General features: G+C 36.2%; 1 protein-coding gene across 1 annotated transcript; it reads left to right on the forward strand.

Moving 5' to 3' along the window:
* Window positions 1-740: 740 nt before the first annotated feature.
* LOC120238627 (coiled-coil domain-containing protein 66-like) lies at window positions 741-15,834 on the forward strand (the record flags this gene model as incomplete). Its single annotated transcript, XM_039242450.1, has 6 exons — window positions 741-888; window positions 11,854-12,335; window positions 12,840-12,880; window positions 13,642-13,880; window positions 14,092-14,216; window positions 15,594-15,834. Coding segments are annotated over 6 exons (1,122 nt in total), but the record flags the coding sequence as incomplete, so codon positions are not given.
* Window positions 15,835-16,358: the final 524 nt, after the last annotated feature.

The raw sequence follows: 16,358 nt of genomic DNA on the forward strand, positions 1-16,358 counted from the left end.
TCCCAGCCGACCCCCTCGGGCAATTCCAGGCCCCCTGCCGAGCTCTGGGGGCGGAGTCAGAATCGCTGCTTCCTTCTCTGGGTCGGGCTGGCGCGCATGGGCGGGGGCTTGCCTGCCGGGTGTTCTGAGCCGGAGTCTGGTTAGAAGGCTCTCTCAGTGGATTCTGCGTCTTTTTTCTCCCAATCTCTCAGGTTTTGTAAGGTTTCCAATGTCTTCAGATCTTTTCTGTGTGATGTATGGGCGCGAGTGCAAGTACGGAGCTCCTTACTTCTCCGCCATCTTGCCCTCTCTCCTTGAAGATTATTTTTAAACAATTTCCAATTTTTAATGCCTTTAACGCACCTTATTAATTAAATATTTTTTAAGGAATTTCAGATCTTGAACTAATGGAACACTATAATGCTTATTTTATTTGAGAAATCGCCTTAAGAGTATAACTAAATAATGTTACACTTTCCGGTAATCTTTTACTTAAATTTTCCTATGTTTTACTCACAGTAGGTAAAATGTTCACTTTTTTACCCAGTTTTTGGGAAAAATCTATGAAGTGATCTCCCTAAAATTCAGTAACAGATAAAAATGCACGTAAGAAACTTTAGAGAGCCCTTTTAAGTTTGTATTGCAGTGTTCACACTTTTGATTACACTAAATGTCTTCTGTGTATTCAGTTGCTGCTACACATAATTTCTGTTAATATTTCTGAACTGTCATTATGTTGGATAATATATTTTCCTTGCCAGTTGGTACAACTGAATTATAATGAGTCTACTAACAACATTTCAAATTTAGGACATGGCTTGGACGACATCATGGATGACATCAGTGATAAAATGAATACATGTATCAATTCTACAGTCTCTCCCAAAAAGGACACTGCTGTGCAAACAGGTATTTGTTTAAAGTTGTGATTTGGTTTAAGATGTACTTAAAGTTAACATCACAGTTAGAATTAAGCTCAATTTAAAATTGAGCTCACTTAAAAATTTAAGGAATTAAAGGTTTTCAGTAAGAATACGAAAATAAAGGATCTCTTGGCTTTTAATCTCTTTGTAACAGCTTTATTGAGATATAATTCACATAGCATTAAATTAACTCTTTTAGAGGATACAATGCAATTTTTTTCAAAAGTACAGTTAGATTATATTTAGAGTTGTGCAGCCATCCCCACAATGAATTTTAGAACATTTTTATAACTCCAAAAAGAACTCCTGTATTCATCAGCAGTCTTTGTCCACTTCCTCCCTCCTCTCCAGTCATAGGCAACCACTGATCTACTTTTCTGTTACTCTAGATTTGTCTGTCCTAGACATTTCATGTAATTGGAATCATACCATATCTGGTTTTCTGTGTCTGGATTATTTCACTTAGCGCAATATTTTAAGGTTCATCATATTATAGTGCGTACCTCATTCTTTTTTATCGTTGAATAATCTCCCATCTTGTGCATTTACCATTATACATTTTGTTTATTTCTTCATCACTTGACGGGCATTTGGGTTAATTGTACTAAAAATTACAGATATGCTGTGAACACTCATGCAGAATTTACGCAGACCTATATTTTCAGGTTTCCTGGGAGAGAAGAGTAACATTGCTGAGTCACATATAACTGTATGTTTAACATTTGAGGAACTACAAAACCATTTTCCAAAACAATTCTATCATTTTATATTTTCATCAGCAGTGTATGAGGGTTTCAGTTTTTCTGCATGGTCACCTGCACTTATTCTCATGGTAGTGAAGTGGTATGTCATTGTGGTTTCGGTTTGCATTTCCCCAGTGACTAATGATGTTGAACATCTTTTTTATGTGTTCATTTTAAAATTTTCAAAAGGTGATAAGGTAATATCCATGTTGGGTATTATTATCATAGGTCTCATGTTTACTGTGAATCCTTTCCTCTTTATCTTTCTGGGAATTTTTAAATTTTTTTTTTATTTTTTTCTTAAATAGTTTATTGTCAAGTGGGTTTCCATATAACACCCAGTTCTTATCCCAACAAGTGCCCTCCTCCATGCCCATAACCCCCTTACCTTCTCCCCCACCCGCATCATCCCTCAGTTTGTTCTCAGTATTCAAGAGTCTGTCATGGTTTGCCTCCCTCCCTCTCCCCAACTATTTTTCCTCTTCTTCTCCCCCATGGTCCTCCGTTAAGTTCCTCCTAATCCACCTATACGTGCAAACATATGGCCTTCTCTGCCTGACTTTAAATAATTTTTTTAAATGTTTGTTTATTTTTGAGAGAGAGAGAGAGAGAGAGAGAATGACAGTGTGTGAGCAGAGGAGGGGCAGAGAGAGAGAGGGAACAGAATCTGAAGCAGGTTCCAGGCTGAGCTGTCAGCACAGAGCCCAACCCAGGGCTCGAACTCCCAAACCGTGAGATCATGACCTGAGCCAAAGTCGGCCACCCAACTGACTGAGCCCCCCAGGAGCCCCTCTTTCTGGGAAATTTTTATAAACTTCCAGGAACTCCTTTATCTCTTCACTTTCTCAAATTGAGATATAGTTGACATATAACATTATTTCAGCTGTACAATAGTGATTCTATATTTGTATATGTTGCAGAATGATCACAGTAAGTCTTATTAATAACATCACTATCAATTACAAAATTTTTTCTTGTGATGAGAACTTTAAGATTTACTCTCAACTTTCAAATATGGAATTATTTTTTAACTATAGTCACTCTGTTGTACATTACATCCCCAAGACATATAACTGGAGTTTGTACCTTTTGACCATTCACCCATTTAGCCCTTCCTTTTCCACCCACTGCCTCTCTTGGCAACAGTATCTGTATCTGTGAGCTTCTGAGGTTATTTTTGGTTATCTTTTTTAAGATTCCACATAGAAGTAAGATCATTATGGTATTTGTCTTTCTCTTTTTTCACTTAGCATAATACTCTCAGGGTCCTCCCATGTCACAAATGGCAAGATTTCATTTGTTTTTATGGCTGGATAATATTCCTCTCTGTGTGTGTGTGTGTGTGTGTGTGTGTGTGTGTGTACACTGCATTTTCTTTATATTTGTCCAACACTTAATGTTGCTTTGTCTTCACTATTGTAAATAATGCTGTAGTGAACGTGGGAGTTCATGTATCTTTTTGAGCTAGTGTTTTTTGTTTTCTTTCAGATAAATACCCTGAAGTGGAATTGCTGGATCATGTGGTAGTTCTACTTTTAATTTTTTGAGAAACCTTTGTATTGTTTTCCATAGTAGAAATTTACCAATTTATAATTCCCACCAACAGTGCATGAAAGTTCCCTTCTCTCTACATCCTTGCCAACTCTGTTCATTTCTTGTCTTTTTGGTACTCCCCATTCTGATTTGTGTAAGGCCTCATTCATTGTGGTTTTTATTTCCTGATGGTTAGTGATGTTAAGTATTTTTTCATGTAGCTGTTGGCCATCTGTAGGTCTTTGGAAAATTGTTCAGATCTTCTGCCCATTTTTTTAAATCAGATTATTTCTTTGCTTTTGCTGTTGCATTGTATGAGTTCTTTATATTTTGGATATTAACCTCTTATCAGATACATTATTTGCAAGTATTTTCTCCCATTCAGTAGGATTGCCTTTTCACTTTGTTCTTGGTTTCCATTGCACTTTGCTATGAAGAATGTTTTTAGTTTGATATAGTCTTGTTTATTTTTACTTTTGGACTCAGATTCAAAAAATCATCGCTAAGACCAGTATCAAGGAGTTTATTGCCTGTTTTTAATTTTAGGAGTTTTACAGTTTTAGGTTATACATTTAAGTTTTTAATTCATTTTGAGTTAATTTTTGTGTATAGTATAAGATAGTGATCAATTTCATTATTTTGCATTTGACTGTTCACTGAAGAGACTGTCCTTTCCCTATTATGTACTCTTGGCTCCTTTGTTGTAAGTAAATTGACTGTATAAGCATGGGTTTATTACTGGGCACCCAGTTCTGTTCTTTTGATCTGTATCTTTGTTTTTATGTCAGTATCTTACTGTTTTGATGACTATAGCTTTGTAATATAATTTGAAATCAGGTAGTCTGATGAGTCCACCTTATTTTTTTCAAGCTTGCTTTGGCTATTTGGGGTCTTTTGTAGTTCCATAGAAATTTTGGCATTGTTTACTTCTATGAAAAATGCCACTGGAATTTTGATAGGGATTGCACTTAATCTGTAGATTGCTTTGGACAGTACAGATTTTAAGAATATTATTAATTCTTTCAGCCAGTGAGCATGGAGCATTTCTTTTTGTGTATTCTTCAGTTTCTTTTAGTAACATCTTAAAGTTTTCAGTGTACATGTCTTTCACCTCCTTGGTAGAATTTATTCCTAGGTATTTTATTTTTGATGGAATTCCAAATAGGATTGTTTTCTTAATTTCTCTTTCTAATAGTATTAGTGTTTAGAAATGCAGCAGATTTTTGTATATTGAATTTATGTCCTGCACCTTTACAGAATTGGTTTTATTTTCTGAAAGATTTTGGTAGAGTCTTTAGGGTTTTTTAATGTATGTCATCTGTAAATAATGACAGTTTTACTTCTTCCTTTTTAGTTTGGATGCCTTTTATTTCTTTTTCTTGCCTAATTGCTGTGGCTAGGATTTCCAGTACTATGCTGAATAACAGTGGGGAGAGTAGACATCCTTATCTTGTTCTTTATCTTAGAAAAAGCTTTCACCTTTATACTACTATGATGTTGGCTGTTTGCTTGCCATATACAACCATATTATGTTGAAGTGTATTCCCTCTATACCCTCGGTGTAAGAGTTTTTATCGTAAATAGATGTTGAGTTTTGTCAGATGCTTTTTCTGCATCCATTGAAATGATCATATGATCTTTAGCTTTCATTTTGTTAATATGTTGTATGATGTTGATTTATTTGCAGATGTTGGAACATCCTTGCATCCCTGGAATAAATCCTACTTGATCATAATGTATGATCCTTTTAATGTATTGTTGAATTATGTTTGTTAATATTTTGTTGAGTTTTTTGCATCTATATTTGTCACAGGTATTGTCCTGTAATTTTCTTATGGCTTTCTTCTCTGATTGTGGTATTGGGGTGATGCTGGGGCCTCATAAAATGAGTTTGGAAGCATTCCCTCTTCTTTTTATTTGGAATAGTTTGAGGATTGGTTATTAATTTTTCTTTGAATGTAGGGTGGAATTCACCAATGATTCCATCTAGTGTTGGACTTTTGTTTACAGGGAGTTTTTTTTTATTACTGATTCTCCTTACTAGTAGTAGGTCTGTTTGGATTTTCTATTTCTTCATGATTTAGTCTTGATAGGTTGTATGTTTCTAGGAATTTATCCATTTGTTTTAGGTTGTCAAATTTGTTGGTCTGTAGTTGTTCATAGTAGTCTTATAATTCTTTGTATTTCTGTGGTATCAGTTGTAATGTTTTCTCTTTTATTCTGATTTTGATGATTCTAGCAAAAGTCTGTCAGTTTTATCTTTGCAAAAAATCAGCTCTTAGTTTCATTGATACTTTCTGTTGTCTTTATAGTCTCCATTTCCTTTTTTTCCCCTCTGATCTTTGTTATTTCCTTCCTCATACTGACTTTGGTTGTTTGTTCTTCTTTTTCCTTGAGATTTAAGGTTATGTTGTTTATTTTTCTTGTTTCTTGATGTAGGCATTTATCATTATAAACTTCATTTCCCTCTTAGAACTGCTTTTACCAAAGCATTCCATAAGTTTTGATGTTTTATTTCCATTTTAATTTCTCAAGACATTAAATTCTCTTTTGATGTTTTGACTCCTTAATTTAATCTCCACATAATTATGAATTTTCCAGTTTTCTTCAGGTAATTATTAATTTCTCATTTCATATCATTGTGCTTGGAAAAAATGTGTGTAGACATAACTTGAAATTTCATGAATTTGTTTTGTAGCCTAACATGATCTAGCCTGACGAATGTTCCATGTATACTTGTGAAGAATGTGTATTCTGTTGCTTTTAGATTGACTGTTCTGAATATATCTGTGAAGTTCATCTGATCTAACATTTAAGGTCTTTGTTTTTTTACTTTGTTTGGATGATCTATCCACTGATGTATGTGGGGTGTTAAAGTCTCCTGTTACTGTACTGCTGTGATGTCTGTTAATGCTTGTCTGTTAATATTTAGGTGCTTATGTGTTGAGTGCATAAATATTTACAAATGTTATATTCTCTTGTTGGATTGACCTCTTTATCATTACATAATGCCTGCCTTTTTCTGTTTATTGTAGTCTTTGTTTTAAAGTCCATTTTGTCTGATCTAAGTGTAGCTACCTTCAATTTCTTTTATTGTCTATTTGCATGGAACATCTTTTTCCATCCCTTATTTTCAATCTGTGTATACTTCTGAAGTGAGTCTCTTAGAGGCAGCATTTAGATAGGTCTAATTTTTTTATCCATTCACCCATTCCATGTCTTTTGATTTGGAAAATTTAGTACATTTACATTGAAAGGAATTATTGACACGTGTGTATATATTGCCATTTTGTTCATTGTTTTCTGGTTGTTTTCTAGTTCCTCTCTGTTCCTTTCTGTTTCTCTTTCTTTGTCTTGATGACTTTAATGGTATTGTTAGATTCACAAAAGATCAAGAAAAGACCATCTTTTGTGTATCTACTGTAGGTTTTTTCTTTGTGGTTACCTTTAGGTTTACATATAGCTTAATTTAGAACAGTATGTTTTAAGTTGGTAACAATTTAAGTTTGAATGCATTTGAAAGCTCTACAGTTTTACACCCTCCTGGCGCCACATTTTGTTTCTGGTGGCACATTTTGCATCTTTTTATCTTTTGTATCACCTAACTAGTTATTCCAGTTATGGTGATTTTTACTACTTAAGTGTTTTCTTTAATTTTTTTCTAACATTGATTCATTTTTGAGAGAGAGAGAGAGCGCACATGCACACACACACGTGAGCATGAGCAGGGAAGGGGCAGAGAGACAGGAGATACAGACTCTGAAGCAGGCTCCAGGCTCATCAGCCAGAGCCTGACGTGGGGTTCAAACTCACCAACTGCGAGATCGTGACCTAAGCCTAAGACGGACACTTAACAGATTGAGCCACCCAGGCACCCCTATTGCTTCAGTGTTTTAATCTTAAGACTAGTTTTATAAGTGATTAAGCTACTACTTTTATTTTGTATTAATGTTTTCTAGTGAGATTTTTAGTTTTGCAGTTTTGTTATTGATTAGTGCCCTTTGTTTTCAGCTTAAAGAACTCCCCTTTACATTCCTTTTAAGGCTGGTTTAGTGGTGATGAGCTCTTATGTTTTGTTTCTCTAGAAAGTAAATTCTCCTTTAATTCTGAATGATAACTTTGCCACATACATTATTCTTTGTTGGAAGTTTTCTCTTTCAGCCCTTTGATTATATTGAGCCACTGCCTTCTGGCCTACAAAATTCCTGCTGAAAAATCTCGTATAGTCTTAGGACGGTTCCTTGTATGTAACAAGTTGATTTTCTCACCGTTTTAAAGATTTGTTCCTATCTTAAAGTTTTAACATTTTAGTGACAATGTATCTTGGTGATGGTTTCTTTGTGTTTATCTTATTTTGAATTCTCTGTGCTTCCTATATCTAGTATCTGTTTCTTTTCCAGGTTAGGAAAGTTTTCAACTATTGTTTCTTCAAGTAAGTTTTCTGCCTCTTTCTCTTCTTCTAGGATTCCGTCATGTAATGTGAATATTAGTCTGCTTGATGTCCCATAAGTTCCTTGAGCTGTCTTCACTTTTATTTATTTTATGTTATGGTTTTTTTTTTTTTTTTTTGATGCTCTGATTGGAGTTCCACTGCCCTGTCTTTGAGTTCACTGATCCTTTCTTCTGCTTCATCTCATTTGCTGTACTCTTTCAGTGTATGTTTCAGTACAGTTATTCTATTCCTCAGCTGTGTGACTTCTGTTTGGTACTTTGTTATTTATATTTATTTTGTTTTTGAAAATATCCTTATCCATTCTTTTGAGTTCTGTGAGCATCTTTATCATTATTTTGAACTCTATCAGGTAAATTATTTCTATTTTTTTTTAAGTTTATTTATTTTGAGGGGTACCTGGGTGGCTCAGTTGGTTGGGCATCTGACTTTGGCTCAGATCATGATCTCTTAGTTCATGGGTTCCAGCTCCACACTCAGTGCTGGCAGCTCAGAGCCTGGAGCCTGCTTCAGATTCAGTCTCCATCTCTCTCTGCTACTTCCCCGCTCATGCTGTATCTCTGTATCTTAAAATATAAAGGAACATTAAAGAAAATTTTAAGTTTTGTATATAAATAAAAAAAAATTTTTTTTTAAGTTTGTTTATTTTGAGAGAGAGAACCAGCAGGGGAGGGGCAGAGAGAGAGGGGACAGAGGATATGAAGCAGACTCTGTGCTGAAAGCAGTGAGCCTGAGCCAGAGGCAGGGCTCACACTGATGAACTATGAGATCATGATCTGAGCTGAAGTCAGAATGCTCAATTAACCAACTAAGCCACCCAGGCACCTGCCGGTTTTATTTTTAAAAGCTCCCAGTAAAGGGTGCCTGGGTGGCTCAGCTGGTTCAGCATCCAGCTTCAGCTTAGGTCCTGAATTTGTGGCTCCTAGGTTTGAGCCTTGTGTTGGGCTCTGTGCTGACAGCTTGTAGCCTGGAGCCTGCTTCAGATTCTCTGTCCCCTTCTCTCACTGTCCCTAGCCCACTCAAAAATTTTGTCTCTCTCTCAAAAATAAACATTAAAAAATAAAAATAAAAAAGGCTGCCAGTAGTTAAGTGTGCCAAGACTGGGTCAGTGTCCTAGAGGGGAATATCTCATGGTGCATCTAGATTCAGGCTAAGTGAAAGTCAGACCCTCAGGCATCAGCATTTAAGGTATAAAAATATATACAGTCCAGTAGGACCACGAGCATAAGCCCTGGAGGCCAGGTGATCAAGGGGCACCCCATACATAGCAGCTGCAGAAACCAGGGCACAAGACATAAAATTCAGGGCAACAGACATGTGTAAGGAGATATTGGCACTGTGGAACAGGACACAGGAAGAATGTGAAGATGAAACTTGCTAGTTGGAGTGAGGCAGATGCGAGGGGGAGGGGGGAATCTAAAGATAGCACTTGCTAGGGGTCCAGGGGAGGCCTAGAGTTTTAAATGAAGGTAGAACTTGCCAGCCTCAGTTCCCTGAAACAGTATCCCAGCAGGACCCTAGATATGTGTTAAGTTAGATGCCTGCCCTTCACTTTATGTAAAAGAGGCTCATTTACTTATATTCAACTCTGGGCACTATTGGCTACCTTTGGGCGGGCCCTGGGGCAAGGAAGTCCACACAACAACCCTTTAAAAGCCATTTTTTCTTTCCACTATAGCTTGCTGGGTCTCATGAACATGAGCCCTGTTGGCTTTCAAAGGTATATGTTTTAGGAGCTCATTTCTCAAGTGCAGGTCTTAAAAGTTACAATGCCCAATGTAGGGTTCAAACCCATCGCGCCTCAGGAGAAGCTCTGGGTTACTAACTTACTTAAGCTTCTTGCTTACCTAAAATTATTCTGCTTATGAACTCTTGGTATTTTTTGATCGCTCTTAAGCTTGAAGAATCTGGTTCAGTCCTGTCCCTGTGCCCAGATAAATTACCAGATTATATAAATCCTGAACATTGAGGAAAAGTGAAAATAGTCTTAAAATAGTGAAATTATGTGCCTTTTCATTGAGCAGCTCTAAATTTAATCAGTCAGCATCTCAAAATATATAATTCAAGATGGTTTATGCAGGAAGGAAATATTTCCAAAGGAGTAGGTATGAGGGAATCAGATAGTGCATGACTTTGGTGCTAGCAACAACTAAATTGATTACCAGAACCTAGAAGACAGAAGTTGTGTTAGAGGGAACTTTGAGGGGAATAATGAACTTTGGTAAAGGGACGGAGTCAGCCTCAGGGCAACTCATAATGAGCCAGTGGAATAAATATCCTGAATTAATTCTGTTCCCTCCCTTTAATCTGCTTGTGAACCCTGTTGACTGAAGCCAGAGGACCCAGGAACTCATTGATACGGTTCATACCAGTCAGCTTGCCAGGGTAGGAAAAAGTGTTCAGTGGGTATAGAGTGGCAAAAGAAGATATCCAGTATGAGAATGATGCAGGCTGGGTAGCCTTACTATCCATTGGTCCTAGAGCATCTCCAGTCTGGAATAACACACCTAGTAAGTGTGCAAGAGAGCAATAACTGGACTTAATTTTTTTTTAATGTGAACACAGACCTTTTTCATGAGTTAATTACGTATTTAAAATTTTAATCATGAGTGAAAGAAAACCTTTTGCAAGATTGTTCAACTGGTCCCATAGCTGTTTCAGCAGAACACAACCCTAAACATGTAAATTGTTAAGAAATTTCAGATTTTTTTTTAAGTGAACTTTTCCTCTTTGTGTGTGACTTGGATGATCTGCAGGCAGAGTATAATGGTATGAGACCTAAAAGTACACAAATGCAACATGACTTTTATCAGTAGCAACGTTTCCCTAAAAATTTGGTTCCAAGAAGGGAGATATAAAAGAAATTTTCCGGGGCGCCTGGGTGGCTTAGTTGGTTAAGCGTCCGACTTTTGCTTAGGTCATGATCTCGCGGTTCGTGGGTTCGAGCCCCGCGTCGGGCTCTGTGCTGACTGCCAGCTCAGAGCCTGGAGCTTAACAGCTCACTTAAAAGAAATTTTTTTACATTGCTTTTGATGAAAATTTTGTCAGTTACTATTGATAGGGAAAATTAAGAGTTTTGCTCAGAAATACACTTAGATGTACAAGATGACATTACATATGGCTTCTGTATATTCTAAATGAAAGCCAGGACAATCCTGTGAAAAGTTTTGTTTAAAAAATGGTCTTTAATCGCTTCTCGGCCTTTTGGCTAAGATCAAGTGTTAAAAAAATGGTCTTTATTATGTGATGCTAGGAATGAATCAGCTTAAGGTCTGATCTATGCTGTGGCATGGGTGACCAAGGAATTATGCTGCCAATAAGCTAGGCATAGGGTTGGGTAGGAGTGCACAGATAATATTATATAGTTCCACTTAATGAGAGGAATCCAGGGTGGGGCGGACACATTCATAGAGATGGAAAATAGAGTAGAGGTTGCTGGAGGTTGAGAGGGAGAGTGGAATGTGGAGTTTACTGCTTAGTGGATGCAGGGTTTGTTTGGGGTATTGAAAGGGTCTGAAATTGTGCAGCATTGTGGGTATGCTTGCTGCAGTGAATGGTACACTTAAAAATGGTTTAATAGAAGATTTGGAGAAATTGGAACCCGTGTGCACAGTGGGTGATAATGTAAAATACTGGAGTCATTGTAGAAGACATATAGCATTTCCTCAAATAATTCAAAATACAATTGCTGTATGATTCAGCAATTTCTCTTTGGGGTGTATACCTTTTTCAGTAAGGTTTTGAAGAGATATTTGGACACCAGTGTTACTGCAACATGAGTCATGATAACCAAAAGGTGGAAGCAATCCAAACGTCCCTTGACAGATGAATGGATAAAGAAAGTGGTATATAGACACCTCCAATGGTAGATATTATTCAGCCTTAAGAAAGGAGGAATTGTAACACATGCTGCAGCATGGATGAACTTTGAGGTCATTATGCTAATATGAAATAAGCCTGCCCCAAGAAGACAAATACTGTAGGATCCTACTTATATGAAGTACTTAAGAGTAGTCAAATTTATGGAAATGAAGTAGAATGGTGGTAGCCAGGAACTTGCAGGGAGGGAGGGAGGAATGGGAAGTTGTTTAATGGGTATAGAATTTACTTTGAAAAAACAGAACAAAAACAAAATAGAAAAGAAAAAAGTATGTAAAACCTTTGGAAAAAAAAAAATTTTGTGTTACTACAATTAAAATTAATCCTTTGAAATTTTTCTTTTTAGATAATACAGGAACGTTCACCAATGCAGGGTCATGCTGTGGATCAGTAATAGAGAGGGAAATTATAAATTGTTCATCCCCTGAGATTCCTGCAGAATTTAATGAACAATTCAACACTAAGAAAGACAAACAAGAATTAATAAATCAGGATAAAGGAGCCAACTTAGAAAAAGAAAACAGTTGGTATAATGATCAGTGTAATGAATTCACAAAGACAGAGAAAACAAAACTTACGAAGAAATGTCCTAAAAGGCCCGATTGGAATATAAATAAGCCACTCAAAAGGTATATTCCAGCATCAGAAAAGTACCCTAAACAGCTTCAAAAGCAGAGAGAAGAAAAAAAAGTAAGAAGGCAGATGGAACTGCTTAATTTGGTAGAAAGAAACAGTCCTGGACAACTCTCTCAGAATAGAGGCCCTTCACCAGTTTTTCCTTCATCTCAAGAAACTGAGCCAAGGTTTAAGTGGCATCCAGTGAAAAAGGTAAAACTCCTCTTTCTTAAAATCTATTTTGAAGTATGGATTGATGTTTCTAGATTGAAAACTGAGTTCCCTACATGCAGAGTTTAAGAATTGTGCTTTAGCTTATAAAAGATTGTCAAACCATGGCCCATGAGCAAATCCATCAAGTTTTATAGGAACATAGCCATGCTCATTCCTTTATGAACTGTCTGTGGCTGGCTTAGAGTAGTTGCAAGAGACCACATGGCCCACAAAGCTGTCTGGTCCTTTACATAAAAACTTGACACTTAAACCCTGTATAGATTAATGCTGTTCATAATTCCATTATTCAAATAGCCATTCAAAATTCTTATTTATTGTCCGTATTGACAGGATAATTTTACAAGGTCACATATTACTAAAATCTCCTATCATCCAGTATCTTATTCAGATGTTGCCCTCAGATTATCAACAAGTAATCATCAGAAGTATTTGTGGGGATGTAAGGCAATACTGTTATTACTCCTTTCTGCATTTACCGTTCAGGAAGAAGATCCTCTGAAAATTAATGATTTCAGCAAGAAAAGGTATGTCATGGACTGGATTGATTCCATAGCTACTTAGTGCTGTGTATATGGTTCAGAAGTACAAACTATTTGCTCAGAATATAGGTGACATGAAAACATGAGCATATATGAAATCAGTAACAGAAAAGTATCAGACTTCCATGTGAGGCAGAGGTTTAAGAGAAAGGTGGCTGGCATTTTATCTAAAATTTGAAAGCCCAATTTGGACTGGGCCTTATAAATAAACATCCTGGGTAGAACATAGGCAAGGTATTGTTGTCTGCAGACTTAGATGAAATAGTTGGAATTTCTAGTTACGTCAGCAGTGAAATAGACATTGTACTTGGATGAAAAAATGACTAGTAGGGATAATGAAAAATGCAGTTAACCTATTTTATGCCTTTGAACCAGATGGTTTAGAGTTCTAACAAGTTCAGTTCAAATGTTATATTATATTATATTATGTTAAGTATATTATTTTATGCTGAATATTCTAAGGGGTAACATTAGGCTTAAGTTAACCCACCTAATGTTGATGCTCTTTTTTCCCTTTATACTTGCCAAGTATATATCCTTGCCAAGTAAAAACTGATCATATTCTGTTGCCATTTAGGAAGTTTCCTAGAACTCACTGCTCTATGTAGTGTTCCTTAAAGGCTTTGCATTTAGGATAAATTGAAATGTGTAAATCAAATGTGATTGAAGAGCAGATATGCTTGATCTAAGATACATAATTTTGTATTAAAGCTTCTTGGTCCTTAATTGCGTTTTTTTGAATACAGGTCTCAGTCACCACCACCAGCTCCAGTGGTGAAAAACAGAACACAACAAACTCAGACACTAAATAATTATGAAAGAGAGAATCTGATCTTAGAAAGCAGTCAAACAGAAACAACACCTGGGGTTTCTGAACCATCCCAGTTTATCCCCTATGTCCGAACCAATGAGATCTATTACCTTGATCCAAATGCACCACTGTCCAGGCCATTAACCCCGGATCTTCAGTACCAAAATCCACATGGTAAGTAAATTCAAAATCCAAATTAATATTCCTGCCCTTAGCCAGGAGAGGTAGAATTTCCATTTTGGGGTGCATTACTAAATTTTTAATTGAATATGTATTAATTTTTTCTTTGTACTGTCTTAAATTTATTCATGAATCCTTAGACTACTATAGGATAGGGTTGTATCGTATTAGTTATATTTGACATATTGCTCTCATCTGGCTTCAGACTGTGACCAAGAACAAGGACAGCTATTTGACTCTGGCATCAGGGACCCACTTCTTAATCCTAACTTGTTGAAAAACAGGGATCGACAACAAGCAATCCTTAAGGGACTATCGGAACTGAGACAGGTATGATGAGCTTTTTCACCAGGTGTGGATGTAACTAACTGTTCAGTGGAGGGTGGTGTGTTGGATCTTAATCAGGCTCCATGCTCAGCGTGCAGCCTGATAAAGGGCTCGATCTCACATCCTGGATCCCACGATCCTGGGATCATGACCTGAGTCGAGAGCTGAACTGACCAAGCCCCTCAGGAGCTCCTGGAAGGCTGTGTTGGAATGGCTAAGTGTTTTACTTAAAGTGCCTAATTGGTTACATGGTTTATGTCACTTCTTCCACATAAAAAAATTCATCTTTTAGCCTTATAAAAATCTTTCCAGTATGAACTCATGAGACAGTTCTAATATTAAGACAATTTTATTGAATGGGAAAAAAAGCATACATTTGAAAGGTAAAACATGATCAGTAAGGCCCTAAAACAAAAAGCAGAAAATACACAATTATGCTTTAATAAACTCTCAGTAATGCAGTTCACACTTTTTAAATTGAATGTGTTGGCAGTGCTCAGAACAGAACATTGATCCAAGTCCCAAAGAATAATTCGGTGTGAAATTTAGCATATAACCTTACCCCATCAGACTACATCTTCTCCTAGACCAATTATTGTCAAGTAAAAATAAAATCTGGTAACACATTCACTATTTAAGGCTATAACCTTTTTCTGTCAGCTTAGGAAAAATAAACTGCCACTTGAGGAGTATCCTTTTCCATGTCCAGTCATTTGCTAATGCCTCTTGCATTTCAGATTGTTGATTCAAGAATTGCTTACGAATTCTTTTCTCACAGAGCTAGAAAATCACCTACACTAACAGAATTATGTAGAAGGTAACTTCAGTTCTCAAAATGCTAGCTTTGGTTACATATAGATTGAGTTATGTAACAAGTAGTAAATATCTTCAAAGTGACAAGGCACTTTTCTTAATAGAGGTAAAAGTTGTGAGGTCAAGAGGCAGGAAAGTATGATTGTACACAGTGACCCACCTGTATAGTAGCCACATCTTATTTTAACGGGGCCTTGTCTAAGCCACTAAGGTTAGTGCAGTCAAGATAAACACTGGATGTTTGTGGACACTCCTTCAGTGTGTCTCATTACTAGTGTAAGAGCCATGCCATTGGGGGATTTCAGCCCCATTTTTAGGGAGACTAAGAATCATCCCACTTGGTTTTTATGCTAAGAAGATAATCTTGGATATACAACATCCAAGTGAGTTAAGTTTTTTTGAGTGGTTAAAATTCAGCATGACAAAGCTTAAGCTACGGCCAAGTAATGGAACTTAATTACAGGTTTTAAAACTAAATAGAAATCTGGGTTAGCAGGGCTGAAATGTAAATTAGGAATAATCTGCAAGTCTGCTGCACACCTTACTAACATATCAATGTGATTTCAGGGCCTTCTCCAGAAGCAAAGGGAGTTGGAAACTAATCTCATGCCTTTAGCTGCAAATCGAGAAGAGAATTTTAATTCTTCATTTTAAATGTAGAAAAATCAAATGCTTCATGTTTGTGGTCTTCTAAATTATAAAATGTGTTCATTGCATAATTGTATTTTCCAAATAACCTAGATTTTTAAAATGCTTATTTAAAACTTGTACATTATGTAGTACAACACTGTGTATTTTTTTTTTACAATAAAACAGACATTTTGTAAAGCTTAGTAGTAAAAAAAAATTTTTTTTCCTGCTCTATCACAGTCTAGGGATTTAAGTCCTGTAAAAACACTTTCTACTTACCTTACGACAGGTTTCTGACCTGTTCACAGACAACGTTCTTCTACACTTATGTAGCTTATTACTGAAATAATCAGTTGGGTATTTTACTCTATAAAAAGATTTAAAAGGTTAGAACTCAGATTCTCAGTTCTTCTGAGGGGTCCAAAAGAAGGTCTGACTTAACACATCCCAACTTTACAAAAAAGTAGCTGATTTAGTATTTCTTTTCTCTAAATTTTTTTTTTTTTACTTTTATTGTAGAAACAAGTTTTCAAAAACAGTTTGCATTTGTAATGGCAGGCAGTTATGAGCAGTAGATATAGTTTTAAAATTTATCCCCATATACTTTATCTGTGAATTTAAAGTTATTTTTAGAACAGTGCTTAAAGTGTTTAACACCTCAAAAATATACTTACATTTTTCTAAGACTACCAATTTAAAAAT

This window comes from Hyaena hyaena, unplaced genomic scaffold (assembly GCF_003009895.1).
Source record: "Hyaena hyaena isolate Hyena2069 unplaced genomic scaffold, ASM300989v1 scaffold_212, whole genome shotgun sequence".
In the NCBI taxonomy this organism is placed as follows: Eukaryota; Metazoa; Chordata; class Mammalia; order Carnivora; family Hyaenidae; genus Hyaena; species Hyaena hyaena.